General features: G+C 52.7%; 1 protein-coding gene across 1 annotated transcript in view; it reads left to right on the top strand.

Annotated features, from left to right (window-relative positions):
• Positions 1-13,514, top strand: part of lmbrd1 (LMBR1 domain containing 1) — a 68,416-nt gene that overhangs the window by 47,744 nt on the left and 7,158 nt on the right. Inside the window, exons 12-14 of the mRNA XM_084709752.1 lie at positions 1,271-1,375; positions 1,853-2,002; positions 3,185-3,257. Of these exons, the coding sequence (XP_084565878.1) occupies positions 1,271-1,375; positions 1,853-2,002; positions 3,185-3,257 (328 nt within the window). The remainder of the gene's footprint in view (positions 1-1,270; positions 1,376-1,852; positions 2,003-3,184; positions 3,258-13,514) is intronic.

The raw sequence follows: 13,514 nt of genomic DNA, 5'->3' as shown, positions 1-13,514 counted from the left end.
AATTGCTCATCTCAAACAGCTCCTGTAGAGAGAGAGAGAGAGGAGTGAGAGAGGAGTGAGAGAGGAGTGAGAGAGGAGTGAGAGAGGAGTGAGAGAGGAGTGAGAGAGGAGTGAGAGAGGAGTGAGAGAGGAGTGAGAGAGGAGTGAGAGAGGAGTGAGAGAGGAGTGAGAGAGGAGTGAGAGAGAGTGAGAGAGAGTGAGAGAGAGAGTGAGAGAGAGAGTGAGAGAGAGAGTGAGAGAGAGAGTGAGAGAGAGAGGGAGAGAGAGAGGGAGAGAGAGAGGGAGAGAGAGAGGGAGAGAGAGAGGGAGAGAGAGAGGGAGAGAGAGAAGGAGAGAGTGAGAGAGAGAGAGACAGACAGACAGACAGACAGACAGACAGACAGAGAGAGAGACAGAGAGAGACGTTAACTGTTTTCACTTGTCTTTCTGTCAGTCCCAAGGCAGCAGTAATGATCTGGCTGTACAGGGTAGAAGACCTGCAGGTCTGGAGGATAATGATGGATAGTTTAGTGCCCAAGCACAGGAGCCTTCCAGCTAGTACTAACCAATGGGCCGTTATTTGGAACAACTTCAAGCTAGTACCCAGCGGGCTGTGTTCTGAGGTTGTGCAGTGTTCTGAGGTTGTGCTGTGTTCTGAGGTTGTGCTGTGTTCTGAGGTTGTGGTTGTGCTGTGTTCTGAGGTTGTGGTTGTTCTGTGTTCTGAGGTTGTGCAGTGTTCTGAGGTTGTGCTGTGTTCTGAGGTTGTGCTGTGTTCTGAGGTTGTGGTTGTGCTGTGCTCTGAGGTTGTGCTGTGCTCTGAGGTTGTGGTTGTGCTGTGTTCTGAGGTTGTGCTGTGCTCTGAGGTTGTGCTGTGTTCTGAGTTTGTGGTTGTGCTGTGTTCTGAGGTTGTGCTGTGTTCTGAGTTTGTGGTTGTGCTGTGTTCTGAGGCTTTGCTGTGCTCTGAGGTTGCGCTGTGGTCTGAGGTTTTGGTTGTGGTTGTGCTGTGTTCTGAGGTTGTGTTGTGCTCTGAGGTTGTGCTGTGTTCTGAGGTTGTGCTGTGTTCTGAGGTTTTGCTGTGTTCTGAGGTTGTGGTTGTGCTGTGTTCTGAGGTTGTGCTGTTTTCTGAGGTTGTGCTGTGTTCTGAGGTTGTGGTTGTGCTGTGTTCTGAGGTTGTGCTGTGTTCTGAGGTTGTGGTTGTTCTGTGTTCTGAGGTTGTGCTGTGTTCTGAGGTTGTGCTGTGTTCTGAGGTTGTGGTTGTGCTGTGTTCTGAGGTTGTGGTTGTGCTCCCCAGGTGTTCCCTCTGGACTACGTCCTGATCACAGTCATCACCGTGTACTTCGTCCTCACCTCCATGGCGGGCATCAGGAACATGGGGATCTGGTTCTTCTGGATACGGGTACGACATGGAGGGTGGATGGGTGGGTGGGTGAGTGGATGGATGAGTGGATAGATGGATGGGTGCATGTGGGTAGATACATCTGTACCCCATCCCTCCTGACTGTGGTCCTGACAGCTGTATAATATACCTATGTACCCCTCCTGTCTATGGTCCTGACAGCTGTATAATATACCTATGTACCCCTCCTGACTGTGGTCCTGACAGCTGTATAATATACCTATGTACCCCTCCTGACTGTGGTCCTGACAGCTGTATAATATACCTATGTACCCCTCCTGACTGTGGTCCTGACAGCTGTATAATATACCTATGTACCCCTCCTGACTGTGGTCCTGACAGCTGTATAATATACCTATGTACCCCTCCTGACTGTGGTCCTGACAGCTGTGTAATATACCTATGTACCCCTCCTGTCTATGGTCCTGACAGCTGTATAATATACCTATGTACCCCTCCTGACTGTGGTCCTGACAGCTGTATAAGATCCGTCCTGGGCGGACCCGCCCGCAGGCCCTGCTGTTCCTGTGCATGATCCTGCTGCTCATCGTGCTCCACAGCAGCTACATGCTCTACAGCCTGGCCCCCCAGTACGTCATGTACGGCAGCCAGAGTTACCTGGCCCAGGTGAGCCGCCGCTTCCACTCCAATGGCCGTTCCACCGCTGGCATCGCTGGCCTTTCACCGGGTGAACCAAAACAAGCCGCCCCAAGCGTCGGATGGTGTTTTCGATGATGTTGCGGTCGAGGCGAGGGTGGTTTGTTTGACCTCTGTTTTGGGGCCGTTTCGTTGTTTAGGTTATCGCAGTGCCTCACCGCGGGACCAGCACATGCACCCCTGGGTATCTGAGGGTGTTTGACAGCGCTCCACGGCAACCCCGCCTGTCAGGGCGTGACCTCGCGCCGTCCGCTGAAATAAAAACATGTTCAGTGGGCAGACGCATTTGAAAAAAAAAAAAACGGGGTTCAGAGGGGGATTTGAACCTGCAACTTCTTGATCTCTGCGGTGCTGTTCCAGGCTCTCTCCTCTGAGTACAGCCCTCAGCAGACTGACGTGGGGCTAGCAGCACTGAAGTACTGCATACTGGGCTCGGCTTTCTAACTCTCAATGTGTGTGTCGGGCTAAGCCGTCCCAAATTGACACTCAACTAAAGTGTTCCCTGACTGCGCCAGACTTGATTGGCTTCAGTCTTTAAATATTTGAGTTGAATTTGTCGTGTGCGCCTGGCTGCTGTTGGCTCTGTGAGTGATTCTGCCAAACTCTTCCTCTGTTTCCTGGTCCTGTGTTTGGGTCTGAATAAAACAGTGTCTCTGTTTTACTGGATTGCTTTCACTTGTAATCATCTTGTGGCAAACATGAAAGCCAGCAAACACGTAAAGGAACACTAGGTTTGATTTTGTTCAGTAAAAAAAAAGAGTTTTGTCCCCTCTAAACATGTTAACAAGGCCCTCTGAGAGTTGTTCTGCGACACAGACAGAGCAATGCCTGTGGATTGCCAATTTCTCATTTTGGGAGTGGCCTGCCACTTACCAGCCAAGTGTGTTTCAGCAAGCGGTCCTTCTTGGCTTGTTTTGTGTGAATCAAACTGGATCTGGAGGAGAGCGTGGGAGTTCAGACGGGAATTAGGGGAGTCGTTTCTCAGATCTGGAAGATTTACAACTAGTGTTGGTCTCTGGTATCGAGTACTGAAAAGCTGGTTCTACTTTCCAGAGCGAAACCTGAACTTTATTTTCTTTCTGTCTTGTGTCATCCTGTTTGTCTGTCTGTGTGTTCGTACGGATGTGCGTGTGTGTGTCTGATCCGAGCCAGACGCCCTCTGAAGGACTGACTCCAGGGAACCACACCTTTGAGACCAGGAACTGTGATGCTGACGCTCCTGAAGGTGAGACACCCCCCAAACACACACACACACCCCACACTTACACACACACAGTTCTCTTGCAACACAAAAGCAGTGTTTACACACCAGGACACCAGACCAAAGATCACACAACGGATGATCAAAGTTCTCTCCTTCACAGAAGGACAGGGGGGAGAGGGGGGAGAGGGGGGAGAGACGCATGGAGGGACACACACAGAGAAGCAGACGGGGGGAGGAGAGAGGGGGGGAGGAGGGGGGGGCGGGTGCTACAGACAAGCTCCCGCTTTGTAGCTACAACAGTACAAGGCCTCTCCTCTTCATGATGTCATCACTATTCATTACTCACTCTGTGAATTCAAATCAGGGACAAGGGTTTTACTAATGCATCACGTGTACTACTTCCCCTGAGTCAACATCAGGGTAACACAGACAGGCTTACCCTGCACCAGGCCTACCCTGCACCAGGCCTACCCCGCACCAGGCCTACCCCGCACCAGGCCTACCCCGCACCAGGCCTACCCCGCACCAGGCCTACCCTGCTCCAGGCCTACCCTGCACCAGGCTTACCCTGCACCAGGCCTACCCCGCACCAGGCCTACCCCGCACCAGGCTTACCCTGCACCAGGCCTACCCCGCACCAGGCCTACCCCGCACCAGGCTTACCCTGCACCAGGCCTACCCTGCACCAGGCCTACCCTGCTCCAGGCCTACCCTGCACCAGGCCTACCCTGCACCAGGCTTACCCTGCTCCAGGCCTACCCTGCTCCAGGCCTACCCTGCTCCAGGCCTACCCTGCACCAGGCCTACCCTGCACCAGGCTTACCCTGCTCCAGGCCTACCCTGCTCCAGGCCTACCCTGCTCCAGGCCTACCCTGCTCCAGGCCTACCCTGCACCAGGCCTACCCTGCACCAGGCTTACCCTGCTCCAGGCCTACCCTGCTCCAGGCCTACCCTGCTCCAGGCCTACTCTGCACCAGGCCTACCCTGCTCCAGGTCTACCCCGCACCAGCCATTGCTCTTTAAAGGATTCTCCAGAAACTGGAAATGTTTCACCTTCAGGTCTCTGGACCTGAACAGTGTTGACTTGACTGGCCCTCAAACCAGCAGCACGTGAGTGCGTGTGTTCTGGCGCTGGGCGATACTGTACCAGTCCTCAGCTCCTCCACTAGCCTCAGGTCTGTTCAGTCAGCCCCCTTCCTCCTCGACGTGACATCCCCCTAATGACGGAGACAGCCCTAATGAACACCAGCCCAGGATGGACTAAGGACTCGAAGTGTCAAGCAATAAATTACGAGTGTTAAAAGGTGATAGCTGAGTGCCTAAACGGGGCTAATTGCTATCCACGAGCTTAATTACGGAGCTATAATTGATGTTAATGGGCGAAGCGTGTGTTTTTTTATGTGCGACCGTGTGATGTGGGCTGTAAAACCGGGGCCTGTGATTAGACCTTGAACCAGACCTAGGACCAGGGTCGGAGGAACGGGGTGTTCGTCTGGATAATTACCCTTGTGCTGTCTTACCACCGTCTCACATCACTACATCGTGCCTGGGGAGTGAGCCGGAACTACTTCCCTGAGGAGTTGTCGATCGTGGGGAAGGAGAGACCGGCAGGGCTCGGACACGTGAACATCAGATGGTCGTATCACGCCATGCATGGAGCTGTGGACACGTAGGGCTGTGGGCGGGCACTACTTCCGGTCAGTCACCCGCCATCATCCGATTGGCTCAAACTGTTGCAGACGTCTCTCACCCCAACAGTTCCCTGACGGATAATTGATGAGTGGACAGTTCCTTGTCCTGTCCAACGACTTGACTGCTGGCCTCCTGTCTCTCTCATATCAGTGAGTGGATCTGCCTTCCCGGCAAACGGGCCAAGATCAACCCGTCTCCGGTTGACTCGCGGTTTACACCGACACCATGTTTTACAGCTTGCCAGGACCGCCCAGACGGCCGGTGTGCCGGTGTGCCAGCGTGGGGTCGGCTTGCGTCCCTCTGTAGGCGCTGTTTTCTCCCCTCCTCCACCATCTGCACAAGCCCCACACTCGACAACACGGCTAAGCTAACACGTTAGCACAAGCCCCACACTCGACAACACGGCTAAGCTAACACGTTAGCACAGGCCCCACACTCGACAACACGGCTAAGCTAACACATTAGCACAGGCCCCACACTCTACAACACGGCAAAGCTAACACGTTAACACAGGCCCCACACTCGACAACACGGCTAAGCTAACACGTTAGCATGACGCGTGGCATGGCACAACAATGCAAAGGAGTTAACAGCACATAACCCATTACAGAGCACTAATACCACAACGCACCGAATAACAGGGGACACAGCACTGGGTAGTGTAACCCCGCCTGGCCTGGTAGCTGTGTGTTTTCCATCTTTCTCTCTCCTATCACTCCTCTCTCAATCTCTCTGGTCTCTATCTCTCTCGCTACAGTGTGCTGGTGCTGTCCTGTGTAAACAGAGCAGCCTGAGGCTGTAGTAGCAGGCCACAGTGGAGGGAGATGGGACGGGGGCCATTACCGCGAGAGGAGGCCCCTCCCACCAGCTTAGTGTCCTGGCCTGTGGTTGGCTGGGCTGGGCTGATTGGGCGGCGGCCCCCTGCTTGCAGAGCAGCTGTTTTCCTAGGCAGGCAGGTGCCAAGGAGGAAGTGTCCAGCAGAGACAACACATGGAACAAAGACCTCAATACACGGTGCTGGCAGGGCCGGGCAGGAAGGGCTGGTTTAACCAGGGTTGGAGGGGGATGGTGTGGCTTAACCACGGTTGAGGGAGATCTAACCAGGGTTGTGTGTCATCTGCTGCTGATGAAGGTTCCTGCCTGGAGATCTTGTGGAGAGATAAAGGAGGGAGAATACTTTCTCACTGGAGCCTTTTGGCAATCTGTGTTTCCATGGTAATTCTCTTCCTCAGCTTCACCTTGAGTCGCCCTCGTCGCTCCGTCCTCCGGTCATCATCGCACTCCTGTTTGATCTCCTGGGCCCGCCGCTGGAACACCCAGTGGTTCCAGGAGTGCTCAAAGGTCATGTTTCTCTCTCTCTTCTTATCTGTCGTCTCCGTCCCGGCCCTGAGGTGTTTCCATAGCGACGGGCCGACTGGGTGTGCTCCCCTGTGGAAGCAGGATAAATGGGTCGAGAACCTATAACCTGACGGCTGCAGGCGAAGGCGACACGACATGGTTGCGTTCTGAGCCCGGGGCGAGATGCGGTTTCAGGGTCAGGACGTTGCGTAGAAGCAGGGTGTGCTGACGGAACGTTCTGGAAGGATGGCCTGAGAGCTGAACAGGAGCCCTTGTGTTCCGTCTGTGGTCAGGATGCTCCAGGATCTAGTTGTTTATCTTTCCTTACAGTCTGGAACGCTGTCAATGAACCTCCTGCGGAATAAGACGTTTGAGAGGCTTAATAAGAGACTTAGGTCTAGTGTTTGGACAACTTAAAGGGCCCTACTGGACAACAATGTCACCTAATTTCACCCCTTATATCACCCAGGTCTGCTTGTTAAAGGGCACAGCCACATAACTGGTGAGAGGGGGGGCATGGGGGGGGGGGCGGTACCAGATGGTCACCTTCTGGCAGCTCACGCAACTGTGTTTGTGATCTAATTTTAAAGTTTACTAGATGTTTTCTTTGATATCGAAGCATACTTCATTTGTGACCTAGTATTAGAGCATGGGCATTTGCAGTGAGATAATAATGCATTCTTAGTTTGTGAGTGCATGAGCTAGAAAGCCTGGATCGATTTGGACGTATCTTTAGTTTTTTTGACAGTTGGAGTTAGACAAGAAATGCAAGGGAGAGAGAGGGGGGGGGGGGACATGCAGGAACGCACCGAGCCGGAATCGAACCTGTGCGCTTGGTTAGGGCCTCAGCCCATATGGTGGTGAGGTCTACCCAGTGAGCTACGGGGGAGCCCAGATTTGGACCCCGGATATGGACACACCTTGGGCTCCAGGTATCCCCGGAACCCTGCTGAGAAAACATTTGGGTTGGGTTAGGCCTGCCCTGGCCATGGTTATGGTTGGGTTAGGCCTGCCCTGGCCATGGTTATGGTTGGGTTAGGCCTGCCCTGGCCATGTTTATGGTTGGGTTAGGGTTATGGTTGGGTTAGGGTTATGGTTGGGTTAGGCCTGCCCTGGCCATGGTTATGGTTGGGTTAGGCCTGCCCTGGCCATGGTTATGGTTGGGTTAGGCCTGCCCTGGCCATGGTTATGGTTGGGTTAGGCCTGCCCTGGCCATGGTTATGGTTGGGTTAGGGTTATGGTTGGGTTAGGGTTATGGTTGGGTTAGGGTTATGGTTGGGTTAGGCCTGCCCTGGCCATGGCTAGGGCTACCTCCAGGGCCCACATGCTCATGCTAGCCCTCGCTGAGTCCTCGTACAGCCACGCTCCACTCCTCCTGATCAGGACCTGCCAGCTGTGACACGCTCTGCCTCCGCTGCCTTGGCAACGTGGGTTGACAGACAGGTGGGGCGCAGGCGGGCAGGGCATAGGTCAAGCTGCTGGCTGATTGGCTGTCTGCTTCATCAGTCAGTCTGAGGTCGTTAGCAAAACATGACTTGAGAGTTGAGGTTGGCTGAGGGGCAGTTCTATAGGCGTATGTGAAGCCCTCTGTGGCATTGCTTGTTAAAAGGGCTCTACAAATACAGTTGATTTGATTTCATTTTGATTATTCATTCACCCAGAGGAGGGGGGGGGGCAGGAGAGGGCAAACACTTCCTTCTCCTCCTCTATCTCCTCCTCTCTCTTCCTTCCTCTTCTCCTCCTCCTCTCTCTCCTCCCTCTCTTCTTCCCTCTCCTCTCCTCTCCTCTCTCCTCCCTCTCTTCTCTTCCTTCTCTCCTCCTCCCTCTCCTCTGGGTCTAATCTGGGGGTCTGGATCTGATGAGGGTGTATGGGAGCTTTCAGGTTGCGATGAGCGGCCTTGGGCTGTGTCTGTGTGTGTTTGTGTGTGTGGGGGTTGTCATTTGGGGGGGATTGTAACCTTCTGATAGGAAAGTATTACTGTGGAGTTGATCACCGGGCCTCAGTTAATCCTGTGTGTGTGTGTGTGTGTGTTGAAGTGACAGTAGTCTGTCACTTCATCCCTCCAACCCTCTATCTCTTCCACCCTCCATGTCTCCTACCCTCCATCCCTCCATCCAAAACTGCTCTCCGGAGCTCCACTTGAGTCGGACTGGCAGACTGCTCCGCACGGCTGTCACTCAGTCGCCGGGTGACATTTAGCCAGGCGGTAGATGTGTGGAGCGTTAAGGTGATGATAATAGGACACCTTCTCCAACTGTTAAAGCCTTCTGTTCCTAAGCAACAGGCTGCAGTGGCTTCCTGTGCAGTATTGTCTTAGACAGACAGGAGAAGAAGACTTGACTCGGGACCCTGCAGAGAAGACAACTCCTTCCCTCCTCTCCCCCCTCTTCCTCTTCTCCTCTCCGTCCCCTTCCCTCCGTCCCCTCCTCCTCTCCCCCCTTCCCTGACATTATCCCAGCAAGCATCAGTTGTAATTGTGTCAGAGGGATGCTCAGAGGGATGCTCTTTGAATGAAACAACAAAGGGAGATGTCAGTCATGCGCTGCGTCTGCTAGTTTCCTCGGAGATGGGCTGGTGTGGCAATCTGCAATCAGCTACCCAGTCGTCGTCGTCCCCCCAGAGCTCAGTGCGAGCCATACCTGGCTGCTTCTCTGAGCGAGATAGCGAGGAAAAGGGGAGCGAACATTGAGATATTACACCGCTGATCAAAAGTCCTGTTTTTGCGAGACGTCTATATTACTACCAGCGCCAAGGGGTTTTTCCAGTCGAGTTTGACAGAGTGTTGCAGTCAGTTGGGTGTGTTTCTCTTGATGGCTTGGGTTCATCCCTCTCGCGAAGAGACGGACTCGGTGCTCCGACACAGGCCTCGCTCTCAGGTCTGGAGTCTGTGTGGGCACACGGTACATTAAAGCTACAGTCTCTTTTTATGTTGAGCTTCCCCCCTCTGAGCTGTCAAGCAGCATGTCTGAACAGAGATGTTTCCCCACACCACCCCTGGAAGCCCCTCAGCATGTCCAGGTCTGACACCTCTCTACTGGCTGGGTTGGGTTCCAGAGTGTTCCATATGGCATTCCATACGGCCTTTGGGAATGTTTCGGTGACAGTAAAGGGTTTCAAAGTGTTCTGCACGTCTTATTAGGCGATGTCACATGTATTAATCAACTTCTCCCTCTGGCTAAGCCGGATGTAAGAGCTGTGTTGCTATGTCAACTATCTACGTCATTATCGTAGCATCGTTTTTTTTACACAAGGAATAAGGTTTGTTCATTTATCTGTAGACATTTTTACCTGGGGCCCACTGTTCAGCTAAAGTGACATTTTCTTAGCTCAACAAGTGACTAGATGACAAGCCATTGACGCTAGCCATCTGCGTGCATTGAAGTTGTTGATAAATGGAAGTATCGTTGGGGTTCAATTAAGAATCATGAAAAATGCATACAAAACCCATAATGCATTCCGCTACTGGCTATCTCAGTCTTGCATTAGTCTCTCATAGGGAAGCTTCATGCAACAGGTACATGTAAGTGTAAGTATAAGTTATGTTGAAGTCAAACACGTGCAGATGGTCCCTGCCACTGCTGAGCTGTCTGGCTGGTGCTTGTATGTGGAGCCTTCTACTGGGTGTTATATGGTAGCACTCCCATCCTGTCGTGAGCGCATTGCATGGTCTCTGGTCTCCAGGAAGAGAGATTGGTTTTGTCTCCATGGCGACGGGTCTCTCTGGTCTCCATGGCGACAGGTCTCTCTGGTCTCCATGGCGACGGGTCTCTCTGGACTCCAGGGGGTGACGGGTGTCTCTGGTTTCCATGACGATTGGTCTCCGTCGCCCAGCAGACTGAGGCCCTCGTGTACGTACGTTCCCAAACGTAGCGTTATTAGCGCCATGGCCAACCCGCAGATTGCGCACGCTGCGATAATTCAGTTTACGTCGTATTTATGAAACCTGCAGGTCATTGTGTAATCAGCGCCTTTCTCCGCCCACTATACCGTACATTGCGAGCATTTAAAGGCGCAATTGAATTGGCCTCTTTCTCTCTTTCTATCATGGATCAGCCACCAAAGACAAAACAGCGATGACTGTTTGAAATGATCCTGATGCCAATATATGTATTGTATTGTATTTGTTGAGTTTAACAACTATATTGCATGGCTGCTTAATCTGTAACGCGTAATGATTTTGTGTTCACTCAACTCAAAAAGTGTGATCCTTGTGGCAAAAATCCTTTGACCAATGTCTTCGTCTTGCTCGGGTTACGGCTGCCATTTCAGCAGGAGGCATATGCGCATCCTGGTTTACGACAGCTTTGAAAAGTACGCAAGTAAAACATACGCCTGAACTGGGCGCAAAATATTAGTACCTGAGGCCCTGAATGTGTAAAGATGAGTAATGACCAGCAAGCCCCATCTCTCTGATGTCATCATGACCAGCAAGCCCCATCTCTCTGATGTCATCATGACCAGCAAGCCCCATCTCTCTGAGGTCATCATGACCAGCAAGCCCCATCTCTCTGATGTCATCATGACCAGCAAGCCCCATCTCTCTGATGTCATCATGACCAGCAAGCCCCATCTCTCTGATGTCATCATGACCAGCAAGCCCCATCGCTCTGAGGTCATCATGACCAGCAAGCCCCATCTCTCTGAGGTCATCATGACCAGCAAGCCCCATCTCTCTGAGGTCATCATGACCAGCAAGCCCCATCTCTCTGATGTCATCTTGACCAGCAAGCCCCATCTCTCTGAGGTCATCATGACCAGCAAGCCCCATCTCTCTGATGTCATCATGACCAGCAAGCCCCATCTCTCTGATGTCATCATGACCAGCAAGCCCCATCTCTCTGAGGTCATCATGACCAGCAAGCCCCATCTCTCTGAGGTCATCATGACCAGCAAGCCCCATCTCTCTGAGGTCATCATGACCAGCAAGCCCCATCTCTCTGATGTCATCATGACCAGCCATTCAATTATGGCTCCTATTAAGTTAATAGCTACAGCCTTCCACGTCGACCATTTATTCAGTGGCTTCCTCATGCAGTTAATCTAATGAAAGTCCCAGAGTGGATGTACTCAATACCAAGTACCATAACAACAGCCTCACCAACGCACTGTTGATAGAGCTCAGCATATCTCAGTTCTGAACCATCTCCCTAAGACTGCTGCTAGATCCTTAAATGACTCTGGTGATGTGAATGGTTCCTCCTTCGTAGAGCCGTACCTGAGAGTTTGGCTGAGTTCCTTTCTCCCAGGCAAGCAGGGAGCTGCTGAGGGTGGGGGTGTGTTGGTCGCAGTGGTCAGCTGGAAGAAAGCTCTTTGTAACCTTGCCTATACAAATACAGTTTGATTTGAATCAGTACCCACAGTATCCCTCACCTGTTTCTATTTTCTGAATAGTCCTCTCCACTCCTCTCCTCCTCCTCCACTCTTCTCCACTCCTCTCCTCCTCTCTCCTCCACTGTTCTCCACTCCTCTCCTCTCTCCTCCACTGTTCTCCACTCCTCTCCTCTCTCCTCCACTCTTCTCCACTCCTCTCCTCCTCTCTCCTCTCCACACGTCTTTCCTCTTCTTTTTCTCCTCTCCTCCACCCTCCGCTTCTCCACACTCCTCCCCTCTCCCCAGCCATATACAGTTCTCTTCGTAGACCTGGTTTTGGCTCTGAAAACAGTATATCCATAGTTTTCACAGTGTTACAACTCAGCAGATGGTTAAAGAATGATTAGACTAATAGCACTGGCTGGCATGCTACATAGAAAGCTTGTTGTTTGTTGTTGTTTCAGTTGACATGATGGCTGCTTCGTCAACATACTTTAACTTAAAGTTACAAGGGATTTTAATTTGTATAAAGGGCTGTGGTGAATAAAGGAACAAATTGGACACATTATTCATGTTGCGCTTTACAGCTCTGCAGTTTGACGTCATAGCCTTGACAGTAAAGAGTTATGCCTGCTAAGAGATCAACAGGTTTCTCTCTTAGTAGCTTGTGGATGTAAAATGCTTCAGTGGCTTTTGAGATTGTGAATGCAGGTCTGGCGTTAGAACAGGGAGGTATGTCAGAATGCTTGTAGTTAGAGAAGTATTCAAAGGAAAGATGATGTTCTGTTTGTGCGTGTGCATGCATACACGTATGTGGGAAAGGTAAGAGCGTTGTGCACTGGATTTGTGCTCTGGTGAAGGGGGGGGGGGGAGTCTGAAGGTGAGGCAGGTCAGTGGGCTGAAGGTGAGTAGGTCAGTGGTCTGAAGGTGAGGCATGTCAGTGGTCTGAAGGTGAGGCATGTCAGTGGTCTGAAGGTGAGGCAGGTCATAGGGGTGAAGGTGAGGCAGGTCAGAGGGATGAAGGTGAGGCAGGTCAGTGGTCCGAAGGTGAGGCAGGTCAGTGGTCTGAAGGTGAGGCAGGTCATAGGGGTGAAGGTGAGGCAGGTCATAGGGGTGAAGGTGAGGCAGGTCATAGGGGTGAAGGTGAGGCAGGTCATAGGGGTGAAGGTGAGGCAGGTCAGTGGGGTGAAGGTGAGGCAGGTCAGCGGTCTGAAGGTGAGGCAGGTCATAGGGGTGAAGGTGAGGCAGGTCATAGGGGTGAAGGTGAGGCAGGTCATAGGGGTGAAGGTGAGGCAGGTCATAGGGGTGAAGGTGAGGCAGGTCATAGGGGTGAAGGTGAGGCAGGTCAGTGGGGTGAAGGTGAGGCAGGTCAGTGGGGTGAAGGTGAGGCAGGTCAGCGGTCTGAAGGTGAGGCAGGTCATAGGGGTGAAGGTGAGGCAGGTCAGTGGGGTGAAGGTGAGGCAGGTCATAGGGGTGAAGGTGAGGCAGGTCATAGGGGTGAAGGTGAGGCAGGTCAGTGGGGTGAAGGTGAGGCAGGTCAGTGGGGTGAAGGTGAGGCAGGTCATAGGGGTGAAGGTGAGGCAGGTCATAGGGGTGAAGGTGAGGCAGGTCAGTGGGGTGAAGGTGAGGCAGGTTAGTGGGGTGAAAACGAGGCAGGTCAGCATCCCATATCACATATCACCATCACATATCACCATCCCATATCACCATTCCATATCACCATCCCATATCACCATCCCATATCACCATATCACCATCCGCACCCTGCCGGCTCCCAGCTGCTGCCGACTGGACCCTGACATGGAGGGCCCTGCTGGGGACTGGACCCTGACAGGGAGGGCCCTGCTGGGGACTGGACCCTGACAGGGAGGGCCCTGCTGGGGACTGGACCCTGACATGGAGGGCCCTGCTGGGGACTGGACCCTGACATGGAGGGC

The sequence above is a fragment of the Hypomesus nipponensis genome, chromosome 11, assembly GCF_054491055.1.
Source record: "Hypomesus nipponensis isolate SF chromosome 11, ASM5449105v1, whole genome shotgun sequence".
NCBI lineage: Eukaryota > Metazoa > Chordata > Actinopteri > Osmeriformes > Osmeridae > Hypomesus > Hypomesus nipponensis.
The sequence above is the reverse complement of the archived record's forward strand: the minus strand, read 5'-3'. Positions and strand labels throughout refer to the sequence as shown.